Below are 19080 nucleotides of genomic sequence, written 5' to 3' on the forward strand. Positions count from 1 at the left end.
GAAGAGTTTTCGACAATTTATGAAACTTACAGACTTAAAATATAAAGGGCTTCAAACTATGGCTGTATTTAATACCATAATGTTAACTCAGATTTTAATGGCATGTTAAAAATTCAAAACCACAATTCCCCCCAGTAAATGTAACTATTACCATTTAGAGAAAATAATAGGGATAATCACATTTGTCAAATTTATTAAACCTGAAGCTATGTTAGTCACCATAATGACCTACTGTACTTTTGTTCTTTCATTAAAGAATTCTCAGACCATTCACTATTGAATTACTGTTTAACTGGGAAACTGAGGCAAAATACTGAATAACTTGCAAAGTCACAAGTGCAAAGTCCACTGTACAAAACTACTGAACCAGGCTCCCTGTTTATGTACTCTTCCAGATATAATTTAAACTGAGCAAAAGATGAATTCTAAATTCCGCATAAATTGCCTCTAACTGTGCCTTTCTTTTTGCTTGAAAACGCTTTTCATACATTGACACCGATTCAGTTTCACCTGTAGGCAATGAACACAGAACTCATTGTGGGGAAAAACAAACCAGAATGTGAAAAAAGTAAGATAAGTTATCAGATATACAAGGGAGTGAAACAGTTGATTGAAAAGTACTTTAACCACAATACCTTTTCTCCATTCTTAAAAGAGGCATTTTGAATATTTTAGTTACTATTTCTTTCAAGAAAACCCCCAGTTTCCCAGTGCTCCCACATCGAGTACTCACCTGATTCATCTGAAGGCTGAATCCGGGCTTTTATTTCTGCTAAGCTGGGCTCCCCCTCTTGGGAGACCGATGCTGCTGCCCCCTCCTCTGTATCCTCTACCTTAGTCACGGTGAAGTGCGGCATTGCTGTAGTTAGGAACCCGTGCTCTACCCTATATTTAAGCTTCCTTCCAGTCTACCTTCCCTGCCTACCTCTTCCTTGCTGTGCCCTTTCCGACTCTGATCACTGTCCACAGGAGACCTAGTCTGGGAATCGGGAAGTACTTTCAGCTCACGTGACCTACAGCCCCAAGGGAGTGGAACCTAGAAGACACGCCTTCCACAGTGTTTACCATTCACTTAAAAGGATTAAGCACTCCACCTCTTGCTTATTATTATTAAACTCTAAGAATCCCAAGAACTGCTTAGGCTGCTTTCCCAGAGCTGCCAATGGCTGGAGAGTGGGCAGAATGCATGGAACTCCGCCCACTCTGTGCCCACCCTCCTGTTTCCTTAAGTTATTTGCACGTCAGTATCTCAACCTCTGCTCTCATATCTCACAGGAGAAAGAAGATTAAGGAACAGTTCATTTTGTAAACTTTTCGTTTTAAAGAAAGACTTACATTAATTTAGAAAATCAAACTATTTGTAAGCTTCTGTTGTTGCTTTATTTCAAAGCATACTGAAACTACTCATACAAATCAATACAAGTTTTTTCTTATCTTTCAGATAAGAACATTCACTTGGCAAGTATTTAATGAATATCTATATATTTTATACAAGATATAGTTCTAGATGCTATAGTGTATACAAGGACATCCAAGAAGAGACATTAACTTTCCCGAAAGTCCAAGTTGTTTAAAAGAGCAAAATATTTTTAAAGGGAAGAGTTCAGAATTTTTTGTACTGTACAGAGTTTAAACATTGTGTTTTAAAGAAAAAAAAAAACAAGAAAATCCCTGATTAAGAGGTGTACAGTTCCTTCAGCACACACTTAAAATAACATACTTAACTTTATCAGATAACTGTGGTCTCAGTTGATGACTTTAACTACAGGGTATAAGGCCCTATCTCTGCACCTAGACAAGGGAGTTCAGTAACTTGAGCTCCGTGCTATTTTCCATTAATGATGTAATATGAGGGCTTTGTTGTTAGTAACACCTGACAAACAAGACTGCACTAAATTTAAAGAAGAATGATGGTTTATAATCCCCATTTATTCCAGTATATACCACTTCTTAAAGAGAATGAAGCCAATAGTTGTTAAAGACCTACTCTGTGCTCTGCATTGCACTAGAAACTTTCTGTTATGATCTCATTTAATCATCACAGCAACAGAAACATTAGGCTAGGAACTTGCCCAAAGTCACAGAGTTTGTAAATGGTGAAGCCTCACTTAAAAACCTCTAATACTCTTGTTGGTAGGCAGCATAGAAGTTTCATAGAAAGAAAACTCATATACACTTACCTCATTTTATTTCATGGGCTCCTGTTTAACACTGGTTTGTAATCTTGGCAGCACCATTGGTATCACCTGGGGAGATTTTAGAACAACTAATGCCTGGTCCCATCCCAGCTATTCTGATATAATTTCTCTGGAGTAGAATCTGGGCAATAGGACCTGTAAAAGTTCCCTCAGGTGGTTCTAACAGGCAGCCAAGGTTGAGAACTATCAATACTATAAGAGAAACGTTTGTCACTTGAGAAGCCTTTGAAACTGCTTTTTATCTCTGATAGAAACTAAATCAGGTGTGGTAGTGCCCTTGGTGATTTTTCCATATTTACAACTCAGGTAGCTACTCTGCTGATTTACTCAAAGGAACTACCAAATTGTCAGAGTTCAACATTATATTCTAGGTTCCAAATTTATTAATACTTTAGTGCCATTGGATATTTCCAATGGGATCTTACTTTTCATATTTAATTTATTAAGAGAGTTGAACTGTGGCTAATCTTTTATAGTCAGTGGACAGAAACAATGACTCATGCTTATAAATCTATGTACAGCTTGTACACATAAGCCTATGTACAAATGTTATCCTGTCACCTCTCCCCTCTAAAAAAAAACCCCAAACTAAGCAAGTAGGAATGTAACAAATTCCTGTTAAAATGATGAGTAATTTATTTACCAACTTAAGAGAGAGCCAACTTACCAATAGTTCTCTCCTAGACTGGACTGTAGATAACAGTGCAGGGGCATAAAATATTCAAGGCAAGTTTAAAGTAATATAGAAAACGTTGGGGGCGGGGAAAGTGGCAAAGAAGAGATGTGTAAGTGCTATATAGGAACAGTGGTTAGACAGAGAAGGTGGGATATAAGAAACAGCTATTTAAAGTACAACAAACTACCACAAAGAGTATACCATTCCACAGCCACCATGATGGCTAAAACTGGTAAGACTGACAATTTTGGTGAGAATGTGGAATGAAAGGAACTTCCATACATCGTTACTGGAGTGTAAATTGGTTCACCCACTTTGGAAAGGGGTCTGGTACCTTCCCCTATAATCCAACAATTGCACTCCTCGGTATTTACCCCCCTGAATGAAAATAGTATAAGAATGTTCACAGCAGTTTATTAACAACAGGCCAAAACTGGAAACCCAAGCGTATAGCCACAGGAGAATGGATAAACTCTGATATATTCACACAAAGGATTACTATTCAGCTATAAAAAGGAATGAACTAGTGTGATACCTACAACAATACAGGTGAATCTCAGAAACATTATGCTAGGTGAAAGAAGCGTACATAAACAAAAGTTTTTGTTTATGTTTTTTTTGTTAAGAGTACTTAAACAAAAGAGTACATAATATATGGAGCCACTAATAGGAAGTTTTAGAGCTGGCAAAAGTACTGTGGTGCAAAAACAACAGGATAATGGTTGCCTTTGGGGGAATGGAAGTGGAGACGGGGCATGAGAGAACTTCGCAGAGTGATGGTAATATTCCACATCTTGATAGAGTTTAAAGTTCCACAGGTATATGCATTTGTCAAAATTCTGCCAATCTTCACTTAAAATTTGTGTATTTGGGCTTCCCTGGTGGTGCAGTGGTTGAGAGTCCGCCTGCCAATGCAGGGGATATGGGTTCGAGCTCTGGTCCGGGAAGATCCCACATGCAGTGGAGCAAATAAGTCCATACACCATAACTACTGAGCCTGCGCTCTAGAGTCAGCAAGCCACAGCTACTGACCCCACGTGCTACAACTACTGAAGCCCGCACGCCTAGAGCCTGTGCTCCACAACAAGAGAAGCCACTGCAATGAGAAGCCCACGCAACACAAAGAAGAGCGGCCCCCACTTGCCACCGCTAGAGAAAGCCTGCGCACAGCAACAAAGACCCAACACAGCCAAAAATAAATAAGTAAATCTATAAAAAAAATTGTTGGCAAGGATGTAGAGCAAATGTTGGTGTGATGACTTTGGAAGAATGTCTGGCAGTTTTGTGGGGGTTTTTTGCAGTACGCGGGCCTCTCACTGTTGTGGCCTCTCCCGTTGCGGAGCACAGGCTCCGGATGCACAGGCTCAGCGGCCATGGCTCACGGGCCCAGCGGCTCCGTGGCATATGGGATCTTCCCAGACCGGGGCACGAACCCACGTCCCCCCTGCATCGGCAGATGGACTCTCAACCACTGCGCCACCAGGGAAGCCCTGGCAGTTTTTTAATAAGTTTAAACATACACTTACACTATGACCCAACAATTCCTTTTTTTTGTTGTTGCTTTTTGTTTTTTGCGGTACGTGGGCCTCTCACTGTTGTGGCCTCTCCCGTTGCGGAACTCAGCGGCCATGGCTCACGGGCCCAGCCGCTCCGCAGCATGTGGGATCTTTCCGGACCGGAGCACGAACCCGCGTCCCCTGCATCCGCAGGCAGACTCTCAACCACTGCGCCACCAGGGAAGCACCAGCAATTCCTTTTCTAGGTATCTACCCAAGAGAAATAAAAGCTAAGTCCACAAAAAAACTTTTGAACATGTATGTTTTTAGCAGCTTTATTCATAACAGCCCAAACAGGAAAGAGCCTAGGTATCCATCACAAGATAAACAACCTATAGTATATTCATACAATAGACTATTACCCAACAATAACCAGGAATGAACTACTGATACATTCAACAACATGGTTGAATCTCAAAAACATTAGAAATTATACATCACACATTAATTATACGCACACTGAAGTGCTTAGGTGTGAAGCACATTGATGTCTGCAACTTACTTTTTTTTTTTTTTTTTGTGGTACGCGGGCCTCTCACTGCTGTGGCCTCTCCCGTTGCGGAGCACAGGCTCCGGACGCGCAGGCTCAGCGGCCATGGCTCATGGGCCCAGCCGCTCCGCGGCATGTGGGATCTTCCCGGACCAGCGCACGAACCCGCGTCCCCTGCATCGGCAGACGGACTCTCAACCACTGCGCCACCAGGGAAGCCCCTGCAACTTACTTTGAAATGCTTCAAAAATGGATGGATCAATGGAAGGAATGAATATGTGATAAAACAAATATAGCATGGATTTCCCTGGTGGCGCAGTGGTTAAGACTTGGTGCTCCCAATGCACGGGGCCTGGGTTCGATGATCCCTGGTCAGGGAACTAGATCCCACATTCATGCCTCAACTAAGGGAGCCCGCCGGCTGCAACTAAACTAAGACCCGGTGCAACCAAATAAATTTAATTACTTAATTAAAATGTGGGTTTTTAAAAAAAAAACAAATATACCACAATGGTTTTTTTTTGTTTTTTTTTTTTGGTGGTACGCAGGCCTCTCACTGTTGTGGCCTCTCGCGTTGCGGAGCACGGGCTCCGGACGCGCAGGCTCAGCGGCCATGGCTCACGGGCCCAGCCGCTCCGCGGCATGTGGGATCTTCCCCGACCGGGGCACAAACCCGTGTCCCCTGCATCGGCAGGCAGACTCTCAACCACTGCGCCACCAGGGAAGCCCAGCACAATGTTAATTGTAGCATCTGGAGGCTCTGGATATGGGTGTTCATCATACAATCTTTCAACTTCTGTATATGTTTGAAATTTTTCATTAAAAAATGTCAGAAAAAAATACAATGAACTGAATGAAGTTTACTGAAATCTAAAAAACTTTGGATCTGAGTATAAAACAAGTCACTTATGGTCAAATTTCACTTCACATAAATTCAGGCAGCTGCATAAATGCTTTTCCTGATTCTAGAGTGTTGAATATTGTTTGAAATGAGAGTCATCATACAGGCTTGAAATATTTATAGTTTCACATTAAAAAAAAAAAAAAACCCAAGGAATTCCCTGGGGTCCAGTGGTTGGGACTTCACGCTTCTACTGCCAGGGGCCCAGGTTCCCAGGTTCGATCCCTGGTCGGACAACTGAGATCCTGCATGGCATATGGCCAAAGAAACAAACAAAAACAAAAAACAAAAACAAAACAAAAAACCCCACCACAACTGAATCACTTTGCTGTGCAGCAGAAATTAACACGAGATTGTAAATCAGCTATACTTAAATAAAATAAATTTTTTAAAAATCTATGGTATTTTGAAGCAGTAAGATATGAGGCCAGCCTACGGCAAAAAGGGCATTTCTTATAGTATTACTTCCACAGTGCTTTATACATTAGGCTAAATATTATACATATTATATTTATTTTATTAGTCTCAGTAAAACACTTGTGACTATACTGTGTCTGTATTTTTAAAAAAGCATGCCCATTCTTTAAAAGAATGTGTCTACTTTGGGTAATATTTTGAAAGTACAATTTACCATTCTACACTATTCTATTATTAATTTTTAATCATGGCTAACAATTTAATTTTTCATCATGGCTAACAATTCATGATAACCAGCATTTTATTTTATTCAACCCATTTATTAAAAAAATGAAGACAAACTAGGTTCAGTGAAAAGACTGAAACAAGGGAAAGTCAGTGGGAAATTATTTTCGACATAAGGATTCTCTATCAGTTTTTAATATTTTGTTATATGCCATCACTAAAAACCATTCAATTTTAAAGCAAATCATATATGTATTTCCTCTTGGTTTGCAGAAACTGAGAACTGTATTGTACAAAAGTTATGCAAATTATCTAGAACCACACAATCTCATTGCAAATTATCTCTGGTAAAGGACTATTTTTCTCTAAATTTCCAGTTCTTTGTGGGCTAAAAATTTTGAAAAAAAACCCAATAATAATTTTAAAAATTACTAGAAAATGAAAAATATACAAAACACAAATTCCAATTTTTATTATTAGATTCAATAGACATAAACCTGCTTTAACAAACTGCTATGCAAGTTTCTAAAAACTCTGAATTTCTGAACTCATCTCCTCACAGACATAATAAATAGCTCATGGTCCAGCACCGTCTGCATACAACACTGAATGGCTCTGTTAGAGAATGATCTAAACATTCTGCTAGAAGAGAATGAGCAGTTCATTACCTAAATTTAGAGATATAGTTGGAGCCTGAAAAGTATACAGATTCTCATTATGTATATACAAATTTCCTATTTACCGTATTCAGCAAAACCTTTTTCTCCTTCAGACACTGGGACAGTAAATATTAATTTAAAATATAAAAATGATCACAAACTAAATCTTGCCTTACTATGTAGACAATTATAAAAAGACTTAAATGAATCAATTACTTTGATGAGGACCAACTATCATGGATAGTAAGGACTTAAAACTTCTAAATCTCAAAATTACATAAAATTGTCTATGAATAGATTTTTATAAAATGGCATGAATGATGAATAATGTATTTTGGGACTAACGACTGAAAGACAGTAAATACATAAAAGACATTATTTTCTAATGGATTTGTAATATTGTAGGGTAAGGATGACAAAGAGTTCTCCAAATCAAAACATCAGAAAAATCTATTCTTTACTGAGGCTGAAGGAATCATGCATTTATTCAATATATATTTGAGTGTTCACTATGTGCCAGGAAACAGGAATACAATGGAGAACAAGACACTGCTCCTGCCCTCAAGGAGTTCACAGTCTTATTATCCAATTAACTACACAATAAAAGGCAATATAAAACAATATACTGTAATACAGTATAAGCATAGAAAGAATCTTGAGAGCACAACACAGCACTACCTTGCCCAGTTACTTCTACAGGGACCTAAAGTTGTGAGTCTTCACTAGAGGAAAGAATGTAGTAGGATAGTTGATAGCTAGCTAATTTGCTAGCTACGCCTTCCATTTTGGCTACTGATCCAAATTCTAAAGAAGACATTATCAAAAGCCTCTGAGTACTTAGAGCCCTCTGCTTCTACTGTTAACTTTTTCACAATATTGCAATTCCCTGTATAAGACTGCTCACCTCAATGTCATCATACCCTAGGTATGATAGGACCCAAGAATCACCAACCAGAGGTAGCACTGGCAGCTACTAACATGGACTACTCAGTAACTCAGAATCTCATTTCTGATGTATGACATTTCATTCTTTTACTATGAAATACACTGTATGGGCTTCTAGTCAAGGCTACCAATACTGTATAGAAAATTAAACTGATGTTAAGCACCATACTGTCAAAACTTAGGACATATTTCTAAAAAATGTAGAGAAAGGAAAATGAAAACATAATTTGAAACAAAATTTCCTTGTTAATTTTCACCTCAGAGAACAAGTATTTTTATAAGTTATTGCTTCCTTCCTCCCCTGAAACAAAACTCCATTTTAAAATAGATCTACTGAGACAGGGGTCAAAATATGAATATTCATTAACTTTAGGTGGACTAATGTAACTAAATCAGTAACTATTCATGTAATTCAGCACTATTATACTGCCCTAGTTATCTGAGATCATTTGTGTAAAAGACAGTAAAATACACATTGTTAGGCCAGATTTCTTGTTAGGAACACAGAACCTTAAGTTATTCTGGAAACATGTCATTTTACTACTTTTTTAGAAAAACCATTTTCTTTCATGCCCCCAATCCCAGGCAAAATAATTGCAAAAATGTACCCAGAAGATAAAGACTGCATTTCCTTATGCTTGCTCTATTATACATTTGAAGCTGAATAAATGTTTCAACAGAGCCAGCCACCATTAGCAGAGGAAGTGTAATGACAATAATACTGGTGTTAGAATCACAAACACTGGGTTCAAATCACTATTCTTCAATTTATTACTTGTATGACCCTGGGCAGGTTACTTAACCTTATGAGCTTCAGCTTTTTCCTGGAGAAGAAATCCACCTTAGCTCAGAAGAAAATGACTTTTTTTTTTTTTAAATGAAAAAGTATCAGAACTGATGATTTTTCAGCAAAGGAAAGAATTAACCTCATCTAATAGGCAAGCCTGTTCTCTATTTCCTATTAATTCCTAAAATTTTACTTGGAAATTAGAACACTGCTAAATTAGAAAAAAAATAAATCAGGGGGCTTCCCTGCTGGCGCAGTGGGTGGGAATCTGCCTGCCAATGCAGGGGACACGGGTTCGATCCCTGGCCTGGGAAGATTCCCACATGCCGCGGAGCAACTAAGCCCGTGTGCCACAACTACTGAGCCCGCGCGCCTAGAGCCGGTGCTCTGCAACAAGTGAAGCCACGACAATGAGAAGCCCGCACACCACTCGCTGCAACTAGAGAAAGCCGGCGCACAGAACAAAGACCCAACACAGCCAAAAATAAAAACAAATAAATAAATAAATTTATTTTAAAAAATAAAAATCAAAAGCAGAATTTTTTACATGCACCTTGGGATGTAAATTAACTGTTGTGAAAATAAGTATTATTTCTGGATATAAAAAAACGAGCTTAAATATTAAAAGCAAATGCTCTCAAAATAAAGATAAATTTCAGTTGATTCAATTATCATAGCTCCTCGAAGTGAAAAGGTACATGTGTATACAAGAGTTTTAAACTTCTTAGTGTTTTCTTTTTGTAAAATTAGCAATATGAAAAATGAATACCCTTACCCCAAAAGGGAAAACAGTCTTGTCTGGTAAAATGGAAGAAATTTAGGCGCCACTTTGCCAAAAATTAAAGCTATCTACCAAATGGTTCCAACTGTAAACAGATGAATGCTATCAACTGAATATCTTGCACGGATTTCTCAAGGCCATATGAAATGTAATAAGGCTTAGCAATGCAGTAACAAAAATACAAAGCAGAAGACTGAAACCCAGCTCTCAGTTAAAATAATACGAAATTTTAAAAAGAAAAAAACAAAAAACTAAAGTTAGGATTAAGACCGAAATATACCTGCCATTTCCTAACAACTTAATACAGCTTTTGTTTTCTATTTCTGTCCTTTCCAAGTACAAAAACTTAGATTTTAAGGAAAAAAAAAAAAGTTTTAGACCTTACATTTTTTCAGTTAAAACATCCAGTGGTAATTTCAAATTTTCAAGTTTTACATAGCCTCTCAGATTGACTTATTAATTGTACAATATTGGTTTGATTCTGAAATCTTGTTAACTGTGAATTCCACCCGTGATTTTACAGTAGCTTAAAATTCTTCAAAAGTAAAATGCACTTGAATATCAGAAATGTTAAAAATATGACATGTACACCTTAGAACTGAGCAAATATGGTAATAATATTTCCTATTAATCAACTATTAAACTTCTGCAGTTAAAGCAAGGTGCTGTGTGTGTGGTATTGTATGTTCTTCAGTCTTGTGCTCATATCTTTATACATAATTGCAGGGATTCTACAAAGTACACCAAAGCATTAATAACAGGGTTTTAATGGGGAATATCTTCTTGGTTTTCCATATACTTAAAAAATTTCATTAAAATAATACATTGTTTTACACAATCATAAAATAAAATGCTTTCATGATTCCTACAATACGGCTCTCCAAATTTTCATACCTACTGCTAAGAAACACATCACCAAGAACTTAAACACATAAAATCTGCACTATTCTGAGTCAACAAGCCCACCAGATGCAGCTGTGCAGATTACATCAGACCAAAAGGGCAAGAGGGTTGGGGGAACTGAAATCCAGTTTGCCCTTCTCCAGTGAAGCTTGCAAGGGGTCTGGCTGGTCCAGAAGTATTTATTACGCAGAGGAGGCAAAAGGAGCACCACGATTCAAAAGTTTACAGCAAATATCGTCCTTCTAGGTCAGTACAAATTGCCTTAAACGTCAGTATTAGAAACGTTCCCCTTATTCTAAGAGACTTAACATTAGAAAAGCATGACTTTTATAAGATTCTTAGGTACCCAGGAGTGTCCTCTTCCTTCTTTTCCATTCCAGTACAGGTAATATCAAAGCAAAGTTTATGAGAATCTGGGATCAAGAAACATGCCTCTGACAGGAAAAGAATGAGGCCCCTCATGGAAAGAATTAGTGAGGATATAGAAGAGACCACCCAAGATAAAAGACAATAAGTTGAAGCAATCACTCTTCCAATCACTAATATTTAATCAAATATCTAGAGTATTCTAGGACAGAATCTATAAAAGAAAGTCCTTTCTATTAAAGTAGCTTTCTGGGGCTTCCCTGGTGGCGCAGTGGTTAAGAATCCACCTGCCAATGCAGGGAACACGGGTTCGAGCCCCGGTCCGGGAAGATCCCACATGCCGCGGAGCAACTAAGTCCGTGCGCCACAACTACTGAGCCTGTGCTCTAGAGCCCGCGAGCCACAACTACTGAAGCCCGCGCGCCTAGAGCCCATGCTCTGCAACAAGAGAAGCCACCGCAATGAGAAGCCCGCGCACCACAACGAAGAGTAGACCCTGCTCGCTGCAATCAGAGAAAGCCGGCGCGCAGCAACAAAGACCCAATGCAGCCAAAAATTAATAAATAAATAAAATTAATTTAAATAAATAAATAAAGTAACTTTCTGGGTTGCAGTCCAACCTTTTAAAAGCTTGTATTACAGATATTTTCAAATATACACAAAATCAGCGAAAACAGTAAAATGAATCCTCATTAATCCAATTCAACCAATTATAAATGTTTCCCAATCGTATCTATCTCTCCTCAACTGTTTTGTGGCGTGGGGGGAGGGAGGGTGGAGTACACTTCGTTTCACCTGTAAATATGTCAATATGTATCTCTACAGATAAGGGCCTTATATTACCACAATGTCATAAATGTACCTAAGAAAATTCACAATAATTCCTTAGTATTTTTTAACACCAAATACGTGGTCAAATTTCCCTGATTTTCTCAAAAGTGGCTTTTTACAGTTGTTTTGTTCACATCTGGATCCAAAGAAATTCCACACATTGCATTTGGTTGATCAGCTTTTTATCTGTAACAGCTCCCCCACCCCCACCCCTTTGCTCTCTCCTCCACTCCATGCCATTTATTTGTTGAAAAGTCTAGTTATTCAATAAAAGTTCCCACATTCTGGATTTAGCTGATTGCTACTTGTGGTGTAAAGTAGTATATTATAAAGTTTAATCATTGGCTTTGCAGTATGGAGGAGAGGGGGAAAAAACAGATGTGGTCTGTAACCAAAACGCTTCACACAAGTGCTACTTGTCTTTAAAAAAAAGTAGGGGGAGGAATCGAGCTTGGAAAAAAAAAATCTATCAGAGGATGCTATCAGGAAAGCTAAGAAGGTGCCAAATCCATGTGTTTTTACAAAACTATCCATTTTACTATGTTACACAATGTTAGTTACAGCTCTCTGTTAGTGTGTCAAAGTGAAATGGTAGTATTCAATAACCATATAATATGAAAGGTATATTTAAAAGAAAGGTAATAGTCACCTGCAATTGGCAATACAATGTAATTCACTTATTTTTGCTTGGGGCAAAAAACTAGAATTTTTTTCCAAAAGTATAAAAAGATTGCTTGGTACTTTGAAACATGCTTTTATGAAAAATAAAAAGATAGCTTTGCAACATTATTCTGATTCTTAGTCAAACGTTATTTAACCCTAGCATGAGAGATTGATGTGTCCTACGAATAACCCACAGAATTGGTAGACCAGCAGAGTGGGCTAAACGTCCATGTGTACTATAATGGCACCAAGTGCAGATAAATACTCTGTAAGACCTACTGGCATTTAAGGAAAAGCCTGCTGGGCCTTGTCCACTTGGTGAACTTCTGCTTACCCTTTGCAACCCACCTCAGGTAGGAAAGTTCTTCCCATGCATATAAGATTAATCCCTCTTCCCTTCTGAGCTATGGTCTCCAACTCTGGCTGAAGAGTTTTTAAATACTGTGGACAAAGAATGTCGCCTGCCATATCAGTGAACAAAGGATGTTGAGGCCATCGAGCCATCAGTCACTGCAGCCACCCACCCGCAATGGTGCACCCTGAGGGAATTCAAGATGGAGAAAAACAGGATACTGGCCCTAGATAGCTAAGGCTCATCTTAAAGGAATAATTTCAATAAGCCCAGAGTCCTGCATCTTCTCATACACAGAACAGCACTAAATTCAATAACTTGAGATGTCTGGTTTTCTTTAATTAGCAGTAATCTTTTGATGTTTCCACGACTTGGTATTTTTTTTGCAAAAACTCCTGTATATCCTGGCTCCTGCCTTACATCTTCACAACAGTCCCTCAGAGCTGTATGAGAGGTTGTCTTATCGAGGGCTTAAGTCCTCAGTAAGTCTGTCAAGTAAAACGTAATTCTCAACTTTTAGGTTGTGCATTTTTTTCAGTCGACAGCATTATGCTATTCAGGTCCCTGTCCTCAAGAACCTACAGCCTAACGGAGGAAGATAATATGTAAACAAACAAATAAAAAAACAAAATTCAGTGAAATAGGTGCTCTAGTAGTAGTCTGTATAAGAGATATAGGGACTTAAAGAACTGATCTGATCTATCTGGGTGTCGGGTTGAATGAGAAAAGGTTTCAGAGGTGGCTCCATGAAGGAGGGGCTTATCTAAATAATTTTTGCATCTCTACCAGCTAACATCCCTCAGTAAAACTTGGTGACAGCCAGCCTCCAAGTTGGTACACTTAGAGGGCCTGACTCAACTGGCTTTTATTTTTATTCCACTTCAGAAACCCACTCCCAAGGCGGCACACTCGAACATGTTAACACTGGAACTGCCCCACCTCTGAATCCATTAACCCTAACATTCATCTATCTGATCACAGTCTTCAATCCCTCTACATCATTCACTATCACTTTTACCTCGTCAAGTCCTCCAGTCTCTCGGTGTCTCCATTTTACCTCAGTTCATCATTTTCCTTAACTATACTTTTCTACCGTATTATTCTAAAATTGGCTGCATTTTTCTTGTTTTTGTATTTTGATGTATACTTCTATTCCTGCACTTATCATACAGCATTATAATTTATATGAAAATTTGTTTGCTTTCTCTATTAGATCAAAACTTTCCTTAGAACAGTAATTGGATTCTTTTTCTCAGTCCTGCATCCTTAGCACCCAGAACAGAGCCTGGCCCATAATAATTGATCAGTAAATGTTGGTGCAAGTGTTCTTGTCATTTTCACCACTATTGCCATGAGCGCTCCAAAGGCAGAACCTATATTTTACCTGAGCATTTCCTATAGTTCCTACTGGAGTGCCTCACACACATCAGAGCCTCAGGGAGCATTTGTTGAATTGTAAAAGGTTGAAATGTTATTAGAAAATGTATAAGACATATAAAAATATGTTCTCTTCTCTATTTTGGTATTATTATTTTAACAATCATTTAAGTTAACCAAATGGTTATGAGGCAAATGTAAACAATGTTCATCATGGCAGAGGCAAAATGATGTAATGAAAAGCCCTGGACAGAAGTCAGGAGGCCTGCATTTCAGTCTTGGCTCTGCCACTCATGATCTACAAATAACTATCTCTGTAAGCCTTAGTTTCCTCATTTATTAAAATGGGCTTTGACCAGAATTTGATTCTTGATCATCTGAGGTTCCCTAACTAACATGCTATGGCTCATAAAACTTTTTAAATTACAAAAGTGATACACTCTCAATATAAAAGATTGTACATGCCCTACTGAATTGTTTAGATAAAGGAAAATTCCCACTCTCCACCCTATTTTCATAACTGTCCAGAGGTATCCACTCTCAGCAGTTCCTTCTGTACCTTTAAGGCATTCTTCGTGCATAAGCAAGTACAGTGCTAAGATCGCTGATTTTATTTACCAACTTGACAGTCTCATAAGTTCTAATGGAACCTTGACAAAATGAAAAAGAACTATAAACACTTTGATAGCAGAAAGATAATTACTACTCAAAAGGCCAACAGTAGAAAAAAATTAAAACACAGATAGAAATAAATATTTAAAATTTCTTGTGTTACCCCACCTTGGTTGTGCAATGTAATGTGAATAAAAGGTATATGACACGATAAGAAACTTAAGGTGGGAAGAAATGTGGGAGGCATGGGAATTGTGGGGAAAGGAGAGAGAATGATACCAATGTCACAACCACTGAAGGATGTAAAAAGGGTCCCCCCACCAAAAAAAAAAATCACAAAATTCTAAATGGTAAAATAGCAAACACAATTCTGAAATACATTATGAACTTAAGGATAGAGTCCACTGTAGAAGAGGAAGTAGTTGTTTTCCTATACTAAATCCAACCCAGAGACAAATGTAGATTAACACGTCCTTGATTTTCTTGACAACAGCATCCTTTGAAGATCAACATCTAAGTCCAGTAAGGGTATCTGCATATTACAAAGCCATAGGTGAAATAATTACATTTCTAACCAGTTCCCTCTGATGGTGTGGAAAATATATCACAGGATGATCATCATAAGAAATTTTTTAAAAGACAATAAGAGAAAAATAGGTCATTGGGAAAGTAGGAAACTTGATTCCCAAGAATACTCTAGGGAAAAGTGCGATCTAATGGCTGGATTGTTAATTTCCCTTTCTCTAGTACCAGAGACTATTTAAACATTAAGGAAGATGTTAGGTAGAGAACCAAGCTTTAACTTCTGTACCCAGCTAAACGAGATAGATTTTACCTACACACGTACCCAGTTTTACCTTATGGTGTAAAGCAATACCACTCTAGACCTTAAAGAATGCTTATAGATAAGGACAGAAGCCTAGACAAGGATCCCGTTTCTGCAAGGCTAACTAACACATTACTGAAATAAGTCCACTTTTAAAAACAGAATAAAAATACAATTCCATAATATATAAGTCACAAACCCAACAACATTTAACTATAAATTACCTAATGACAATTACAGCATTAAAAAAATTAACACTTACAGTCTTATCTGGTATTTTTACAACCTAAATAGAGTATGATGTGTAAAAACTAAAACTACAATTTATAATTAATTTGTAAGAAGAGAAAATGATGAATTATTTTTTATTCCATAATGTAATTTTAACACCATGGTACCTAGTGTAAAGTCTGCAAAGAAGTTGAAAATTGTTAAAAGTCCAAGAATCGACCTGTAATGTCTTCATAAAAAAAAAGATTAGCCAAGGATAAGTGAATTCCAGGACTATAAACTTTACCAAATCTACCTTGTCTCCAGACATTAAAAAACAGAAATAAGGAACTAAAATCATTCTGGTTTCCTGCACCCTTTAGGTTACGAGGAACAATATTTCCTGACACCGGAAAATGGCAATTCAGTGGCTGAAGCTACGGTTTTCAAGAAGTTTTCATTACCTGACAGATCTACGTTAGTTAGAACATAGCATAAAACTAAATATATAAAGCAGTACGGCACTTCTCAAACTTTTCTACTTCAGAGTCCGAAAAATGTTATGACCTCTCTGTTTTATCTCATCACCTCTTTCTCACTAAACCCAATGAAAACCTCCAAGCCCGCAGACACAAATTGGTTTAGGAAGCTGAACGTCTGCAGTGGTCAATATAAGTCAGAAGTAGCTTGTGTGCTACTTCCTGACTACAAAGTCTCAGCACTCAGTACATTCCATCTAAGCTTCAAAGTGAAGAAATTATGTGGGAATCAGAAATCTCCATTTGACAGGATAGCCCCCTCAGATCTACCCAGCCTCACCCTGAGTGAGCTGTGCTACTCGAACCACTGTCTCTGTAAAATATAATTTTTTAAAAAGAATTTTGTGATACAGTATCTGAAGTCTTTACAGGAAAGCCAGTAACTAAGATATGATCAATAACTACTCCTCATAACTGGCCTTAAAAGCAAACTGTAACAGTTGGAACCCCAAAGACAACTCTCCACTAAATTTTACAATTTAGGATTCTCCATGCTGGAAAATTGTTTAATTCTTTGATATTCATCCTTAACCAAAATACCCATTTCAATTCTAAGAATACAAGAATGAGGAAGTCAAAACATACATCTACTTTCCTTCTTGTCATATACCTTCGCACACGCCAAATTACTATTGCAGAGATCCACTATAACCATTATTCCAAAGGGTTCCTAAGCATCTCAAAAAGAGGTACCTTGGTTCCTGATGATTATTCTATAATGGAAAAATGATTTCCCAGTATATTGTCATCCTGGACAAATAAGCCAGTAATGGAAATATTTTGTTGTCTGTGTTTCTACTTACCCTCAGTAACATCCTGGTGGTTAGAAGTCCGGTCACTAGCTGGATCCAGTGCAACAGTCGCCAGTGAACTGGTGGCTCCAGACATCTCACTTATAGGCTCACTACGGCTTGTTTCAGGTACACTTTCCCGGGAGCTAAATCTTACCCGGGAACTGGATCGAGAACTGAGGTCCGGGCTGGTGTCTGACAAACCTGGAATGTCATCGATCTTTGTTGGTGTCACCATGAACCGAACTGAAGCCATCTTGGTGGTGTTTTCTGAAGGATGCATTTTTCTTTTTCTTTTCCTTTATAAGGACAAAGAAAAAAGAAAAAACCCTGCAAAACCCTTCCTCCTATGCTAGCAATTTTGGTTGCAAAAATAGAAAAGATAACTTAAAAAAAAAACTCTCAATTACCTTGATTTACACCACACAAAAAGCCACTATATATGACTCCTTCTACTCAGAATTCAAGCCGCCTGTCCTAAAAAGTGCACTACCAGCAGCTGAAAAATATTTAAGGAAAAAAAAAAAAGACAAACGATGACAATCTCGTGTAACTTCGTTCCTTCAGAATGAAGAGCTATCTTAGTCATCTCGCCTGGTCCAGGGATGCGGGCAGACAGCCATGGTCTCAGAGAAGCAGGTGACGAAGCCTTTCTCTCCTCGACCTTAAGGTTTCTGCCGAGGTAGTTAGTCCCTTATCTGTAAATGTCCCACGACTAGATGAGCAAAGTGCGCAGAGGCCCACCCTTATCAGGCGAATATAGACAGTATAGATCAGATTGCGAAACGGTGTACACCCGACCACCTGTTGTGTATCAGGTGAATACCCCACAGGTCTGGCTGGGAGGAAATGTGTGTAGAGCCACCCGATGTTTTTGAGGCCGATAATCCACTTGGGTCTGGTGGGAGAGGTGAGCATGCATAACGGGAAAAATATCGCACACTATGGATGGAGGAGAATGAGACAAGGGTGAGGAGAGGAGGTTGCAGGGGCAAAGCGGATTCCTGCCTCCGAGAGGTCTGCGGGGGTGGCCCTCCCGCTCTTCTGGCAGAAAGGTCCCTGGGATCTGGGAGGAGGCGGCTAGCGGATCGAGACTCCGCGGACTGCAGTTCAGGGTCGTGGCAGGTAGCTGCTAGTCCATCGAGCCCCCGATCGGTTTGCTGGGTTTCTCCTGCGTGTGACAGGACGAGCCACCCCTTTGCCGGAGACGCTTTCCTCCCCTACCAGGGCCCCGGCGCAAGGTCAGCCCCTTCGCTGTTCTTCCTTCGGGCCCTAACAGAAGAGGAGACGGCCTCGCAGGCTGGCCCTGGCTGAGCAGGAGGGAGCGGCGAGGATGAGGGTAGGAGGAGGTCGCAGGTGCGGGATCCCGGCGCCAGCTGATTCGGATGCGCGCGCAGCTGTTGTTTACCAGCGGGTAACTGTTTCCGAGCCGCGGCGGGCGCCGGGGGGCTCGGGCTGCCGGGGAGGGAGCCTCCTCCCCGGTCAGATGCCAGAGCAGCAGTTACGTGACCTCGCCGCCCCCGGCCCCGGGCCCGGCGGGCTGTGCCGGCGGCGCCGCAGCCCCTCCCTTTCCTCCCCGCTCGTTCCTCATTCGAGGTTAACGGTCTGAAGAGAAACCTGGGGGTGCGGTCGGAGGGCGTCACAGTCCCACGAGCACCCGAAAGCCCCGCCCAGTCTCTACAGCCCGCGAAGTGGCGGAGAGGGCTCCGCGCATGCGCTCGCCCGGGTCGCAGCGGGACTGGCGGACAAGGGGCGGGGCCGAGCGTGGGAGGCCCGGAGCATGACGGGAATTGTAGTTGGGTATGGGGTCCTGAGCTGCCTTTATCTGAGAAAACAAACGCTTTTCGCTCTTGGTCCTGCTGTGTTGTGGTCTTGCTGTGTTGCACAAACTCATTCTGGAGGTAGGCGATGCCCCTCAGACCCTCAGAAACCATCTCTCTTTACTAAGAGTGTCCCTGAAAATACCACTCATAAT

At 39.7% G+C, this 19080-nt stretch overlaps 1 protein-coding gene across 4 annotated transcripts in view; it reads right to left on the reverse strand.

The window, feature by feature from the left end:
• Positions 1 to 18686, reverse strand: part of SLC12A6 (solute carrier family 12 member 6) — an 87725-nt gene extending 69039 nt beyond the window's left edge. For 2 of the 4 annotated variants that reach the window (XM_032620954.1, XM_032620947.1), the window contains exon 1: positions 734 to 990. In XM_032620954.1, coding sequence (XP_032476845.1) covers positions 734 to 857 — 124 coding nt within the window. In that variant the 5' untranslated portion in view covers positions 858 to 990. Of the gene's footprint in view, positions 1 to 733; positions 991 to 17117 lie in introns of those variants that run through there. The other 2 variants (XM_032620929.1, XM_032620938.1) reach the window with 2 other exon arrangements.
• Positions 18687 to 19080: the final 394 nt, after the last annotated feature.

This window comes from Phocoena sinus, chromosome 2, assembly GCF_008692025.1.
Source record: "Phocoena sinus isolate mPhoSin1 chromosome 2, mPhoSin1.pri, whole genome shotgun sequence".
NCBI lineage: Eukaryota > Metazoa > Chordata > Mammalia > Artiodactyla > Phocoenidae > Phocoena > Phocoena sinus.